This window comes from Apodemus sylvaticus, chromosome 17, assembly GCF_947179515.1.
Source record: "Apodemus sylvaticus chromosome 17, mApoSyl1.1, whole genome shotgun sequence".
Lineage (NCBI taxonomy): Eukaryota > Metazoa > Chordata > Mammalia > Rodentia > Muridae > Apodemus > Apodemus sylvaticus.
In genome coordinates this window covers 4072334-4088640 of record NC_067488.1, presented here as the reverse complement: position 1 = coordinate 4088640, position 16307 = coordinate 4072334, and the positions used below count along the sequence as shown (strand labels likewise).

Sequence of the window (16307 nt, the reverse complement as noted above, 5' to 3'; positions counted from 1 at the left end):
CCGGGGTCCCAGGAAGAGCAGCCCCTGTGCTGACTCGCTGAGTCACCCTCCAGCCCCTAAGAGAGCAAAACTAAGCCACAAGGAAAGGAGAAGGCCTGACCTGGTGTAATACATCACGGCCTCTTCGTAGTCTCCCGAGTAGAAAGCCTCGTTCCCTTTCCCCTTTTCGCGACTGGCAAGGAAACTCTTCTCCTTCTCAGTCAGACCTAGAAATAAACTCACACGAAAACACAGCCTAAGATGATTTCCCGCAGCGTCTGAATGCTCGAGTGCTTTTATTTTAGGGCAGCCCTGAAACTAGAACCTGGGGCCTCAGGCACGCTCAACAAGCTTTGGACCACTGAGCTACACTGCCACACCCAAGAATAGTTATTTTAATGAAGCAGAAAGTCATAGATTAAACAAACAAAATAAAAGCTCTCTTGAGTTTAGGTTGATTTCTTCTCTTCTAACCATGTGGATTTTTTTTGTTTTTGTTTTGTTTTGTTTATGATTGGTTTTCTTATGGCTGGTTTTACTTTAAAGGTCTTGTATGGACTTCAGATGAAAAAGTGTCTCATTTCTTTTGTTTGATGCAAAAAAAATGAGAATTTTTTTTAAAAGAGAGTTGGAAAAAGGAATGGAAAACAAAAGAATATTATAAGAAAAAATAGGTTTAGCTGGGCAGTGGTGGCTCACACCTGTAATCCCAGCACTTGGGAGGCAGAGGCAGGCAGATTTCTGAGTTCAAGGCCAGCCTGGTCTACAGAGTGAGTTCCAGGACAGCCAGGGCTACACAGAGTAACCCTGTCTCCAAAAACCAGAAGAAAAAGAAAAAAGAAAAATAGGTTTATATTTTGAAGTCTTACAAACTTCATTATTAAAGCCAGGTGCAGTGGCACACCCCTCCTACCCCAGCACCTAGAGAATACAGGCAGAAATATCCGAAGTCCAAGGCCAAGCTACTGGAGTTCAAGGCCAACCTGAGCTACATGAAATTCTGTCTCAAACAAAACCGAGCAATCAAAGCTAAAAATAAACTTGTTAGGATGGTCAACTCTGGCCAAAAGTCTACAAACATTTGTGGAAATCACTAGTGCTCAAGGACAGTACTTCCTTGCCTGACACATTTCCCGTGATTAAAACTTTGGAAAATGGCCAACCCCCTTTTCTCTTATTACCTGCTGTTTCTATTTTTGTCTCAATTTTAGACAAGTGAGCCTTGTTGTTTATGACAGTCTTTTCTTTGTAATCTTCATCAATCTTTGAACATTCTTTTTCAACATCAAATCTGAAACAACAGAAGACTAGTACAAGTAAGAAACAAACCTCAGCACTGCCCTCCTTGCCTCTGAGGTTCCGACTGGGTGTCTGCAGATGGAATGCCTGGGATGAACTCTAAACCCTGTCCTGGAACTGGCTCTGGAGACCAGGCTGGCCTTGAACTCACAGATATTGCCTCATCTACAGAGGGAGTTCCAGGATGGCCAGGGCTACACAAAGAAACCCTGTCTTAGAAACAACAGACTTAAATCTAACCTGTTTGTGGTTAGTTTTATAAAGAAAAAGCATCATTAATGAAAAAAGTGAAATTAGAAGAGCTTAGATTGCCAGATGTGGTCCCGTGTGCTTGGAATTATAGTGGCCGGGAGACTGGGGAAGAGGAAGGGCAGCCGGGGTCACATCGTGAGACCCCGTCTCAAAAGAAACAAGAAAGGGGTGGGAAGTGTTCGGTAAAATGGTAACTTTACTAAAGTGATTTGAGACACTTGATGTAGCAGGTTTATAATATTGTAAATTAGTATCGCATTTAATAGCAGAGAATTTTTCAGAGACAACTTTTAAATAAAGAAATATAAAACATACTTATCCCATTCTGCATAATCCCTTGGAATCCTCTTCTTTGCTGTCTTACTTTTAGAATATGTTTCCTGAAAGAATAAACCACACTTGATGAGATACATTCAACCTAAGCTCACCAAGATTTATTATAAATGAACTGTGAGCCACTGCTGTAAGATACACAAATAGAACAGATCAGAAAAACAGGTCTCTGTGGGCATAAAAGAACTCCAGTGTCTGATGTAACAAAACCTGAGGTGAAAGTCAGGGGTTAAATCTGTAGTTAACCCCAAGGACAGTGTCATAGGTTTTTAAGGACATACACGAAAACTCACATAGGTCATTGATGGTTCTTAAAATAAAAATAGCGCTAAACTCAATCATTCTTTTCCAGCTGAGGCATTTAGAGGCAAGGATATCGATGTTGCTGGATGAGTAAGGGTTGTTCGTCAGGCAGACACCCGACTTGGACAAACTCCAAAAAACAAAAGGGGGGGGGAATAAAACAACAACAACAACAATAACAACAACAACAATAACAACAACAAGAGCAGGTCCTAGGCACACTGGCAAGAACGGAGGACCGCGCTGCTGGGGAGGACCCCGCTGCTGGGGAGGACCCCCTCGTTTCTGTGTTCTTCAGTCTCCCTGCACTCCCCGCCCGCTGGTTCCCTCTTACTGACGCTGTGTGCTTTCCCGTGCGGCAGGAGACATGGCCACAGCAGCCTGGGGTTGTAGCTGCAAAGGCCGCCTCAGAGAGAACTGAAGGGTAGACCTCCCCTCTTCTACCCTTGGAGAAACTGCAGGAAGGGCTCCAGTGATTGACGATGGGAAAACAGGGCGGGCTCTGTACCCGGAGAAATCAGGAGGAAGGCACAGCAGCCATTAGACGGAGGAGAGCTGAATTTCCCAGAAGACATCATACAATGTCAGGGAATGTGCCAGGAGGAGGGACAGTGGAGACGAAGGCTCAGAGTGGAGCTGCTGTCATAGCTGAGGAAGGCCAGCAACATCAGGAACTGAAAAAGCAAAGCGAGGTCTTCCCGCCGTCTTCCCGCCAGGTTTCAACTGACCAGGCCCCGACAATACCCTGGTTCTCAGCATCTTGCCTCTGGAACTATAAAACACACTCCTCTTGTTTAAAGCGGACCAGTTGTTAGAAAACTCACACAAGTGGCACAGCTTAGTGGTTAAAGGAGCTGGGTCCTGGGGCTGGAGCAATGGCTCAGCGGTTAAGAGCACTGGCTGCTCTGGCTGAGGACCTGGGTTCAGATCCAGCACCAGCGTGCTGGCTCACAAACACTAGTGACTCCAGCTCTGCAGGGTCTCGGCCTTGTCTGAGCTCCTCCTCAGTCACCATACATGTCCATGGCGCACATACACAGATGTGAGCAAAACACATATAAAATAAATATAAAAAGATTTTTAAAGAAAGAAACTGGGGGTACTTAAATTCTTGTGTAGTTCTTCAATATCTCCATGTGAAATATGCATTCCATTTAGAGGATATATATATATATATATATATATATATATATATATATATATATATATATATACATATTATGTGTGTGTGTATGTGCCCCCATGTGAAATATGCATTCCATTTAGAGGATAATATATATATATATATATATATATATATATATAGAGAGAGAGAGAGAGAGAGAGAGAGAGAGAGAGAGAGAGAGTGTGTCTGTGTGTGTCTGTGTGTGTGTGTGTGTGTGTGTGTGTGTAGATCAGAGGAGAATTTCAGAAGTTGGTTCTCTTTTGGGATTGGAGAGATACCTCAGATGTTAAGAGCACTAGCTGTTTTTCCAAAACACCCGAGTTTAGCCCCCAGCACACACACAGTAGCAGACACCAGTTCCAGAGGAGCTGATGCTCTTTTGCAACCCCCGCAGGCACCAGGCACGCACATGTATATATCCAGGCACTCACACACATAAAATTTAAAAATCTAAAAGCCACCACCAACATAACCTCTCCTCCTGCCCTGTGTCCCCTGGAACCCAGCAGGCTATTGGGACTGGCAGCACACACCTCTGCCGCCTTGCTGCCTCCCAAGCAATTTTACTGAGACACTTAGTAAAATTGTATCTCCAGCTCAGTAGGTGTCTCTCTGCATATTTCCTAGCCTGTCACATAAAATACTGAAAGCACATGTCTTCAAGATAACAATTCACCGTTGCACCAAAGGTCGCATTACATTAGCTGGCTTTGTTTTGTTTTTTCTCCATCGCCTGGACTAGTGGTTTGGCGCCCGGGCCTTGACTCAAGTTCAGCCACGGCTGCTCTACTCTTGGTGCCCATGTCAAGACAGAGGGGAAGGGGAGGCTTCAGCACTGTTGCCAAGCGCGCTGCAGGGTGCAGTGGTCTGCGCCTACTGTCCCCTGCTCAGGAGGCAGAGGCAAGAATCCCAGGTCAGCCTGGGCAATATAGCATGACCTTGCTTCACAGGAACACAAACATTAACTTTGTAGGATGCAATCTGAGAATCACTGTGCTGCTCATCTGTCTATCCCAATGGATTATAAGCCATTTAAAAGCCATGGCAAGGGGCTAGAGAGATGGCACATGTGCTGCGTTTCCAGAGGTCCCAGGTTCAAATCCCAGCACCCACACAGCAGCTCACAACTGTTTGTAGTTCCAGTTTCAGAGGAATCTGACACCCTCTTCTGCTAGCACTGTATGCATGTAGCATGCAGGCAAAATACACATAAAATAAAAATAAGTAATAAATATTTAAAAAGTAAAGACCAGGTCAAGAATTCTATGTCACATGGTTTAGGGCACAAACTCAGCACATGGTGCTTCATGCGTGACTACACATTCATTGATCACAGATGGCAGCGTCTCCCACTGCCTGTGTGACCCCCAATGAGGATCGAGGAAGGTAAATCAGAGAACAGGGTGATGGAAATGTTTTAGAAATAAAACTGAAGATTCTAGAAAAACATGAGGGGCAGAGATGGCTCAGTGGTAAACATGCTACCAAGCCTGAAGTCCTGAGCTGCATCTCCCAAATCCACACGTAGATGAAGGGAACCCCTCCACTAAGTCTGACGTGCACACAGTAGTATGGAGTGCATACACACATGGGTATGTGTATATATATACATATACATATGTATAATGTACATACATGAATTAAATATTATATATTTTATTAACAGAGTATATTTAATGCAGTTTATTATATTTAATATTCTATATTAAATAATATATATTAAAAGGATAAATAGCCAGGCCCGATGGTGATGCACACTTTTAATCCCAGGACTTGGGAGGCAGAGGCAGTCAGATTCCTGTGAATTTCAGACCAGTCTGGTCTATTTAGTAAGTTCCAGGCTGACCAGGGCTACATAGGAAACCCCGAAAAAGATGTGGGAAGACCTGGACTGTCATCCTGTCAAATAAGGAGGTGCACAGGCCTAGATTCGACTTTAAGTAAACTTGATGGACTTGGGACTCTAACAGACCCTGCCTCTGTGAAGCTTGTGAGGGAAAAGGAGTGATTTGCAGGACCAAACAGGGACCAAGCACAAAGCATGAAGCCCAGAGAAGCGCGTGCACCAGGAAGCGAGGGCGTCTCTTAGTGCTCGGAGCACCACTCCACCAGCTATTTGGGTAGATAAGGAAGGAGGCTCATAAGTTCAAGGCCAGCCTAGACCACTGAGGGAGGCACTGTCTCTAAATAAAGTTAACGAGGTCTGGAGCCATAGCTCAGGGGTCAGCTCGTGTCTAGTGTGAGCTCCCAGGTTCAGATTCTACTACGACACCAGAGTGGGGGAGGGGAGAGCCTACAGAGGGTGAGCTGCCTGCCCTTGCATCCCTGGTATCCCTGGGCACACAGGGGAATCGCTGTGGGCCACTCCCATGCCTGTCAGTCCTGCCCCACCATCCCTGCAAGGCCTACCTTGCCGCTGTGAGGGCAGCAGTTGGAGCCACGAACAGGAGGCAGAGGATCTTCCACTCCTGGATGTTCTTCAGGGTCAAGGAAGTGTCGTGTACTTTCCTCTCTTTTGATTTCTGATACCCAGGTCTGAGAAGGACGGAGCAGAGGGTGACAGCTGCAGAGACGGAAGCCTCTGACCACGCGTCACAAGGACTGCGCAGCAGTCCTCAGAGCCCAGTTCCATGCTGGTCTCTCTGGAGGCTCCTCCCTTTGCCTTAATGGTTATAAATACCCACAACCCGAAATTTACTTTATGAGCTGTTTTCAGTGTACAGTTGAGTCTCATTAAGAACATTTGAGAGTGGGTATGAGACGACTGAGCGGTTACGATGCTTGGTGCCAAGTCTGAGCGACTTGGGTTCAAATTCAGGGCACATAATTGAAGGAGAAACCAGACTCTCACAAGTTCTCCTCTCATCCCCACCCCCTGGATGTAAAAATACAAAAAGGCTACAGGAGACAGTGAGACAGCTCGGTGCGTGAAGGTGCTTGCCGTCAAGATGGATGACACAAGTTCAGCTCCCAAGATGTGAATGAAAGACGATAATTGGCTCATAAAGTTACCCTCTGATCTCCACACATGTGGTAAAACACACACACACACACACACACACACACACACACACCGATGGACAGACAGACAGGTAAATGGTGTAAGAATTTTAAAGACTTTTTTGTTATTTTTGCTTGGGTTGTCTTGGTGTCAGCATCTATGCAGAGGTGACCCTGAGCTCCTAACCCTGACCCACCTCCCAAGGGCTGGGATGACTGAAGTAATCCAACACGCCTGAGTGCTGGGGAGTGGTTCTAATGCTCTGAATTCATCAGGAACCTGCGTGTCCAAACACTGAAGGTCCTTGTCTCCAACTGGTTTTTGATTGATCAGTAAAGAGCCAATGGCCAATGGTTGGGTGGAGAGAGAGGGGCAGAACTTTTAGATTGTGCTGGCTTAGGGCCTGGAAGAAAGGAATCACCATGATTCTGAGGAAGATGAGTCAGATTTAGAGCTGTAGAAAGAAAATCATCTGAAATGCAGGTGAGAAGGAATGTGGCCCCCAGAAGGGCTGCCAGGAAGCATCTTGGGAACCACCCAGAAAGAGCCAGGGCTACAGAGATAAAATATAAAATTAGAGGGCATTCAGCCAGGAGTACAGGAGGGAAATGTGTGCTAGTTGTGGGGAGGATTAGAACTGTGTGTGTGTGTGTGTGTGTGTTTCATTCGCAAATTCAGATTGCTGCTGGGCAGGTACTAATGTACAACCCTCCAGGAGCCAGAGTGGCTCAGACCATTCCCACTAGACCTGAGTTTGTGCACAGGCACACACATGTGCATGCACTTGAGGCAAGGACTTGCTATGTAGCAAAGGCTAATCTAGATTCTCCTGCCTCTGCCTCCTAAGTGCTAGGATTATAGGTTTGGGCCACCATACCTGGAAACTTTTATTTATCTTGCAAAGTTTACCAGTCACACTTCTAGCAAGTTTCTTTGAACCCGCTGGGTGGACTACAGGGCTCCTTCTGCGCACACAATCACATAGACCTTAAGTGTTTCTTGTCAATTTCTCCTCATATATAGAGTAGTGCATGTGTCTTTATTATTTCTTTTTTTGTAATGCAGTATCTGGTACATGCTAGATTAGACACACACACACAGATGATACACAGTCTCAAATAACCAGGCTGGTCTTGACGTATATAACTGAAGCTTCCTCTTCCTGCTCTCCCTCTCAAATGCTGTAAGCACAGGCCAGGCATGCACCACCACATGCGATTCACATGTTAGATTCATCCGAGGAACCACAGATGCCATTGAAACTTAAGGAAGAGATTTCCCTATTATCAATGAGATTCTTATTATTTATTACTCAGCAAATATATACTGAGAGCTGTAACATTTGTCAAAGCTTTTAGATCGTTGGAATTCAATAATTACACTTACTTCCTGGGTGTCTGGTAGGAAGAAGAGAGGTTGGCAGGGGAGCATGGGAAGAGAAAAAGCAACAAGAGATTAAAATGGAAAGCAAGGGGATGAAGGGGGATGTGGTGGAGAACATGAAGAAGCAACAGAGAAAGCACAGAAGAAAGGGTGACAGAGGCCTGATGGCTCAGGTGGCCACACCCACCGCGGGGACCTGGAGCGGGGAGGGGCTGCGCCTTCCCGAGAAGGCAGAAACTGGAGCATCCCTGGGGCCGCCTGGCTGGCAAGCCTGGGATCAGTAAGGTAAGGCCCAGGTTCAGAGACATCCCATCCCAACAGTAAAGTGGAGAAATGCTGGGGAGACACCTGCTGTTAACATCTTGCTCTTGCATGGAGGTCCACACAACTCCCACCACCACCAGCGAGGATGACGAGCAAGCAAACAAACGCATGCTGAAAATGAAGATGAAGAAGAAAGGAGGGGGCAGAGGAGGTGACTCAGTAAGTGGGGGACAAAGATGGATTCGCAGCAGAGGACAGCAGCCTCCACAACAAATTCACTGTTAGCTACCTAAAGATGAGGCGATAGGGGCAGTGTTCTGCTGACCAACAGATCATCAGAATCAAGTCAAAGGTAAAATAAAAAAGCCAAAGAGGGAGTGGGAAGAAGAGGGAGAGAGGAGGGGGCACAGGGGAGAGGGGGAGGAGCCAATGCAGGGGAGAGAAGAGGGGGGAGAGGAGGAGGGAAGAAGAAGGGGAGGGGGAGGAGAGAAGAGAGGGGAGATGGGGAGGGGGAGGGGAGAGGAGGGAGAGAGGGAAGGGAAGAGTGGGGAGAGGAGGGAGGAGGGGAAAGAGGAGAAGGGGAAGGGGAAAGTGGGGAGAGTGGGGAAGGGGAGAGGGGAGAGGGGGAAGGGGAGAATGGGGAGAGGAGAGGGGGAGAGGAAAGGGAGAGGAGGAGGGGGAGGGGAGGTGGGAAAGGGGAGGAGAGAGGAAAGATGGGGAGGAGGAAGGGAGATAGGGCAGGGGAGATGAGATGGGGAGGGGGAGGTGAGATGGAGAGGGGGAGGGGAGAGGAGAAGGGAAAGGGGGAGGGGAGAAGGGAGAGGGAAAAAGGGGAGAGGGGAGACCCTTACAAAGAAAATCAGCCTCTCACCATTAAGTATAATGTTAGATTTAAATTTTATATATATCCTTTGTCAAATAAAGGAAGTCCCCTCCTGATCCTTGGTTGGTTTCTACTGTTGTTTGTTTTGGCTATCTTGGGACTTTCTATCCATACCCGGCTGACCTTGAACTCAGATATCCCCTTTCCTCTGCCTTCTGAGTGCTGGGATTAAGTCTGTGCCACCACACTCGGCCTGATGCTTGTTTAATAAGAATTTGTTTCAAGAATGTGCTTTAAATTTTGTAAAATAAAACTTAGCTGCATTTATTGAGCTGATAATATAGTTTTAATTATGGTCTTAGTATGATTTAATAAGTTATACATGGCTCATACACACACATGTATGTGTATGTATCTGTGTGTGTGTGGATGTCAGTGTATGAACATGAGTATGTATGTGTGTTTGAGTATATGAGTGTGTGAATGTGTGTTTATGTGTGAGTATGTATGTGAGTGTATATATGTGTGTGTAAATATGTGAGTGTACATATTTGTGAGTACACGTGTATGTATTTATGTGAGTGTGTAAGTGTGTGTATGTGTATATGTGTAATTATGTTATGAATGTGTATGACTGTGAGTGTATGTATGTGCATGTAAGTGTGTAAATGTAGCTGTGTGTGTGAATGTGTGTGTACACATATGATGTAACACACATATGTGTGAGTGCATCCACCTGTGTGTGCTCAGAGGCAGAGGAGGGCCTGCACTGTCATGCCCGCTCCGCCATGTTCCTCTGAGGTAGGGTCTTTTCTGAAACCCGGACCTTGCCTGACTTGTTTTAGCTAGCCACATGATCCTGCTTTCGTTCCCAACATTGCCAGGGCTCCCTTCCCTCTCTCTGTCCTGTCCCCTCAACTGTCTCCTTGTCCCCTCCCCTTCTCCCCTCCCTCTCTCCCGTTTCTGCTCTTTCCTCTCTGATGATTCAGGCTGACACACAAAACCAGCCACTACAGATATGCAGAGCTAAATGAGTGGTAAATACGCAGTGTTTATGACTGGAGGCATGATGGTTCATGCCTTTAGTCCCAGCACTTGGGAGCCAGGTAGATCTCTGTAAGTTCAAGGCCAGCCTAGTTTGTTTAAAGATAGCTAGGGATACATAGGGAGACCCTGTCTCAAGAAAAAAAAACAAAAAAGATGATGATTCTTGTTAGTTCTTCTGAAACTGATTAACAAATCAAATGTGGCAGCCACTAATCCCAGCACTTGAAACATATAGATAAGAGAACTGGCTATCTGATGTAATATAATGTCAGTAATAAAAATAGTCAAGAATTCATTCAGTCTCAATCTAAACACAAGCACATTGTTGTATAAAAACTACATTATTGTATATTCCTAGATGAAGTAAAACAACTCACAAAAAGAACAGGTGTGGCGGCTGGCCATGTCAACTGGACACAAGCTAGAGTCATCTGAGAGGAGCAAACCTCAACTGAAAAGATGCCTCCATGAGACCCAGCACTAAGGCATTTTCTTAATCAGTGATTAATGGGGTCCAGTGATGGTGGGTGGTGCCGTATCTGAGCTGGTGGTCCTGGGTTCTCTAAGAATAAGCCAGGGGAGCAAGCCAGTAAGCAGCACCCCTCCATGGCCTCTGCATCAGCTCCTGCCTCACGTTCCTGTCTGAGTTTCTGTCCTGACTTCCTTCTGTGATGATCAGTGCTGGGGAAGCTAAGTGCACCACTTCCTCACGAGCTCGGGTTCCCTCCGTTTGGGAGGGTGTCCCTCAGCAACAGTGACCTAACTAAGAAATCAGCAAGGTTTCACTACCCGATTTCAAGATTTACTATACTGCCATATAGACAAAAATATTTTTAAATTCTTTGCTTAAATGACTTGAATTCTTATAATTTATTAAGGGGAAATCAAGAAAGTCAAAAACAAACAAATGACCACAAATGATCGAATATTTCTGGTTTTGATTTTGTAAACGAGTCTTGTGTAGACAAGAATGACCCCCAATTTACTGTGTAACCAGAGTGGAACTCTTTCTGATCTCCTGCCTCTGCCTCCCCAGTGCCAGGATTACAGGTGGCACCACTGCACCCATCCCCAAGTATCTTTATAGAAAGAAACTGATGGTGATTTGATTATGGTTGAACATGATACAGAAATTTAGAAAGCATTGACGCGCAAAAATTCACAATAAATTTCTAGAATTAAGAAGCCACCACTCCTTTGGAAGTGGACACTGCTAAAAGCCGGTCAGTGACAATCTGGAAGGCCAGAATTTCAAGTGAGTCAAGTGGCATGCAGTGTTAGCACGCTGCCCAGGATGGGTGCCCACTAGCACGCTGCCCGGGACGGGTGCTTGCTCTACCTTTAGATCACTGTCGATTTTTTCCCACTCTTCCGCTGAAAAGCTGGACGCCGTCGCTGCGGGCTTGTCCTTCCTCAGAGCTCGACTTCTAGGAGCCAAGAGGGCGAGGCGCTTCTCACAAAATTCTGTGAGTTCAGGGTAGTAGCCTTCTTCACCAGACCTTAAAAAGCAGTTTAATTTTAGAGTCAGCATCTAACTTAGAGGCTCTGCGTTCCTGATCTCGAGGGCTGTGCAGGGCAGGAGCCGGGATGCTGGCTGGGCCAGGGAACAGGCCATTGCCATCAGCAAATCTACAGCAAACACAGGGCTGAGGACTCCAAAGAAAACAATGCACGTCACACACATTAAAGGTTGAATTCGGGCCAGGGAGGCAGCTTGACAGTTAAGCGCACTGGCTGCCCTCCCAAAGGACCTGAGCTTTGTTCCCACGGGGCGGCTCACTTCCGTCAGTCCAGTTCCAGGTTATCTGGCTCCCTCCAGCCAACATCTTCTGGCCTCTGTGCCTACTGGATGCACATAGACATTCATGCAGGCTCAACACCCATATGCATAAAATAACAAATTTTTAATTTGAATACGTAATATTCTCTCCATATATATATATATATATATATATATATATATATATATGTTACATGTGCATTGTATGCACAGAGCAATTTCAAAATGTATGCTAGAAATTCAGTATTAGAGACAAGTTGACAGGCAATGCAGGCTTCCATGTCAAAGAGTTTCTGTTAAAAAAAAAAATCTCGTTTTGAGTCGAGGTCTCATATAGCCCAGACTGATTCCTACATCTCGTGGTTTAGGATGACCATGGACTTCTAATCCTTCTGGGCTCACATTCTTCATGCTGGGACTGCAAACATTTGTCACCAAATTCTACTGATGTGAATCAACCCCAGAGTCTCATGGCTACTAGGCAAACATTCTAAAATATCTCCAGCCCTCGTCACTGTTGTTTGTTTGTTTTTAGATTTATTTTTTTATGCATATGAGTACACCATTGCTGTCTTCAGACACACCAGAAGAGGACATCAGATTCCATTATGGATGGTTATGAGCCACCATGTGGTTGCTGGGAGTTGAACTCAGGACCTCTGGAAGAGCAGTCAGTACCCTTAACCGCTCCATCCCTGTTTGTTTGTTTTAATGTTTGAGGAGAAAATGACAGAGAAACAGTTTAGACAAAACACTCTTAAATTAAAACACGAAAGAAACAGAATTCCTTCCCTAGAAAGTTAGATGAAGCTCTGAACTCCCGCAGGCCTCCTTGGGCTCTGGCATACACTACATGTGCTGCAATACATACATACATACATGCATACATACATACATATAAAAATAAGTTTTTTAAAGGGAAGGTCAGAGAAAATAAAAACAAGGCCCAGGGAAGAGCCAAGAATCAGGACCACATCCTGAGAAGGCTGTTGGCTCCTGAGCCGCAACTGCTCCTGCAGTTGAACGCGGTTCTTCAAATCCAATCTCTCAGGAAACACACTGACGTCCCACATTTGTACTCCACAGGGCAGAGACCGTGAAATTCATGACAATCAATTGCACTGTTAAAAGCTCATTTCCCTTCTCAGGCTTTCTGAAGTAGAACAGCTGGGGACGAGGCACTCAAACCTGCACTTTTAACAACTGCATCTCGGATACACATATAAGGTTTGATATCATCGGCACCGGGCTCTGATAACTTCCTGTTTCAGGCCTCCCCACCATCTTCCCTCAGATCAGGCAGCACTGAGTCACCCTTAGCTGTCAGAGAACCAGCAGCTGTGTTTATATGGCTTTACCTCTTCTTGGACAGCGCCTTAGAGGATCCTAATCAGCATGTCTCATGTGGCCCAGAACCACAGAACAGACCAGCAGGGGACTTCACTTGGAAACTCCCCACACTCCCACTGCTGGTTTGCCTCCATGAAGACAATGGTGTAATTAAAATGCATGATGTCATTTTTAAATGCTTACCTCAGCACACAAAGAATTTTTTCCATGTGTTTCACATCTGAACATTTTTCAATATACTTGAAATCCAAATGCTCGATGGGAATTTTAAATGTTTTTGTTGTTCCAAAGCCCCACAATGATGGGCAGTCCTTAGCCTTAGCAGTCATGGCTGAAACATAACGTAAAAAAACAGATGTGAATCTAATATATATAATTTAGCTCAATTATATATAATTATATATCATATATTTTATATCATGATATATATCTTATAACATTATCATCTACAATTATATATATATACATATATATATATATAATATATATTTATTTAGGCACTCTTCAGTAAAGTATCCTAGTAGTTAGTAAACTGTCCCGTCCCCCCAGGGGGGTGGGCAGTATGGTGTAAGGAGAGGGAGGCATGTAGGGGTCTCCTGCAGATTGCTGCTGGCTTTGCCTTGGGTATAAAAGGTTAACTAACAGTTCTCCAACTTTGGAATAAGATCCAGGCAGGGAATTAATTAGACTTCGGCTTTCGTATCATACCTCTAGGCTGAGAGTAAAGAGTGCTTCCCATCAAAAGCATAAGCTAAAAATTTAAAAGGAATTGGGGGAGTACTTGAAGAACTTTACTTTTTGTTTGCATTACAGGACCTAGAATTACAGACAGTTGTGCACTGCCCGATGATGAATCTTTTATGCTTTTTTTCTCCTATAGGATACATTTTCTAAAGATTATTGTATGTTAGCTTGGCGTGGTATAATGCTAGCACTCGAGGGCTGGACATGAATTCAAGATCATCCTCAGCTACATAACACAGCCAGCTTGAGCTCCATGAGACCCTCCCCCGCCCCCATACACACACCTCAATGTTAATTCTCAACAACTTTTCGATTGTTCTCTAGAGAAGTTTTCCGTATTTCTTTTCAGTCCGTCGAAAAGCTTGGTCTTGGCTGAGTTTGATTTATCTGCCATCACCCTGTTCACATTCAGTTCCTATATTTCCTAATCAGTGTACTAGGGATACCTCCTCAGCGTTTCTTAGTAACCCCGGTAACGTGAAAAACTCTCTCCTACCCAGGCGGCCAGCGCCCTCTGTAGCCAGAAACGGGAGTGGCATGCCCCAGCCCTGACAACGGTTTCCAGACACCGCCAGACCCAGGGAAAGCGTTTGGGACGAGCCTGGGAGCTAGCTCCAGGGCCAACCTGCAAGCGTCGGCGTCGGGAGTCGTTCCTCCGGCTTGGGCTGTAGTTCCTGGGGCTGAAGCAGATGGCTGTCCCAGGAAACCGCAGTGCGGCAACTCCGCTCCAACTTCGACCTCCGTGTGAACCACAGCGGTGGAAAGTTCTGATCGCCTTCCCAGACCAGAAAGGACGTTCATCGACGGTGTGTGTGTGTGTGTGCGCGCGCGCTCGGCCGCTTGTCTACGTCCCGAGGGCGCTCACCCGGGTCTCACCCGGGAAGCCAGCGGTGGATGGCGACCTGAGACCCCCCCCCCCCGGAGCCGCTGCTGAACGCGGCTGGGCGGAGACCAAGCCCTCTGACCGGCGATTGGCTACCCCGGCTGTCCTTCTGCTGATTGGCTTCACAAGCTGCAGCTAACTTCTGCCCTCACCGAGACCAGAACCCCGTGCGAAACGCGCAAGAACAGAGGGTGAAACCGGTCCTTTGGGTTTCAGTCTGTTTTACAGCTGTTTAAACGCTGTTTCTTATTGCTTTGATTTTTCGTGACAGGGTTTCTGTGTGTAGCCGTGACTGTCCTGGAACTCCCTCTGTAGATTGCGCCTGCCTCTGCCTTCCCAGTGCTCGGATTAAAGGTGCGTCCACCACACCCCACTTAAACGCTGTTAAGAGGCTGCCTGCTGGACTCCTAAGGAGAGTGGTGGCCGATCCTCCGCCGGACTCTGTCGCACACTGGCTTCACCTATCTACTGTTCCCTGAAGAAGTGGACGGCACATTTCCCTCTTTTGATGCAGCCCGCATTTCCTGAGAGGTTGGAGAGGAGCAAGGTGCCCCTTGGAGTGCTGGAGATACAAATATGATTGACAGAAGCAATTCAGATGAATAAAATAGTAGAGGTCGTTTTGTGGAAAAACTTTATTTTAAATACATTTCAGATTTGGTAAAATAAATGATCAAAGCAGCGGGGTATGTGCCCGGTTCATAACAATAAATTCTCCTTTTTGTGTCTACATCTAGAAAGTCTGCGGGCAGGGGCCATAGGGTGTGATGCTGGAGAATGCTAAACTGCATATTTACAGATGAAGACACAGCTAGCTCACAAGGGGTGCCAAAGTTCATACTGTTTACAGAGCTCTTAAACAGCAAAAACGTATTTCAAGCTGTGCCTGGTACCTCCCAAGGCACCTCTACCTCCCAAGCGCTGGTATTAGACAGGCTCCACTACAGCCAACTCCCAGAACTCTGTGGTCTGAGGGACATGTGCACCTGCATAAACGAGCAAACACTTTTTATACCAAAGTCCATGTGTGTGGGTCTGTGTGGACTATACGCACACACCCAGGAGGCAGCGCCAGATGCCCTGGAACTGGAGTCCCAGTCTGTTGGGATAGACCCACCATGGGTATTCAGACAGAACCATGGCCTTTCTTTAACAGTGCAGCGAGAGTTCTCGCTTGCTGAGCCAGTCCACTGCCCAACTGTCCGCATTTATTCACTTCTGATTTTTATCCATTATGTTTGACTCTGCATACAGCAAGTACAATGGTACTCTGGATAGTTTAGAGTTACTGACAAAGTGCAGTGTTTCCAAGGACGTATTTCTTCAGACCTTTTTTTGTTTGTTTGTTTTGGATTTTGTTCCCCCCCCCCCACCCCCAGTCCAGGCTGGCCTTGAACTCAGAAATCCACCTGTCTCTGCCACCCAAGAGTGCTGGAATTACAGGCGTGCGCCACCACTGCCCAGCTTCTTCAGACATTTAGAAAAGGGTTCTAGAAAACTGCATTCTGAATTCTCAGTGTTCTATTTTAGTTATTTTTCTCTGTGGTGCCCCACATGCACATACCCAAGTCTCGGTGTGCACTGGAGGTCAGAGGACAGACCCATTTCAGGAGTCCATTCCTCTTCCACTATGTGGATCCCAGGGCCTGAAGCAAGTCATCTGGCTTGATGGCTTTTTAACAAGACACAGAATAGAAGAAG

The 16307-nt window shown here is 46.1% G+C and overlaps 1 protein-coding gene across 3 annotated transcripts in view; it reads right to left on the bottom strand.

The window, feature by feature from the left end:
* The window catches only part of Spag1 (sperm associated antigen 1), a 59344-nt gene extending 44712 nt beyond the window's left edge, over window positions 1-14632 (bottom strand). For 2 of the 3 annotated variants that reach the window (XM_052160714.1, XM_052160716.1), the window contains exons 1-7: window positions 14349-14632; window positions 13163-13310; window positions 11189-11348; window positions 5741-5866; window positions 1846-1910; window positions 1161-1270; window positions 101-206 (exon numbers count right to left, since the gene is read on the bottom strand). In XM_052160714.1, the coding sequence (XP_052016674.1) occupies window positions 101-206; window positions 1161-1270; window positions 1846-1910; window positions 5741-5866; window positions 11189-11348; window positions 13163-13308 (713 nt within the window). In that variant the 5' untranslated portion in view covers window positions 13309-13310; window positions 14349-14632. The remainder of the gene's footprint in view (window positions 1-100; window positions 207-1160; window positions 1271-1845; window positions 1911-5740; window positions 5867-11188; window positions 11349-13162; window positions 13311-14348) is intronic. The other variant, XM_052160715.1, reaches the window with a different exon arrangement.
* Window positions 14633-16307: the final 1675 nt, after the last annotated feature.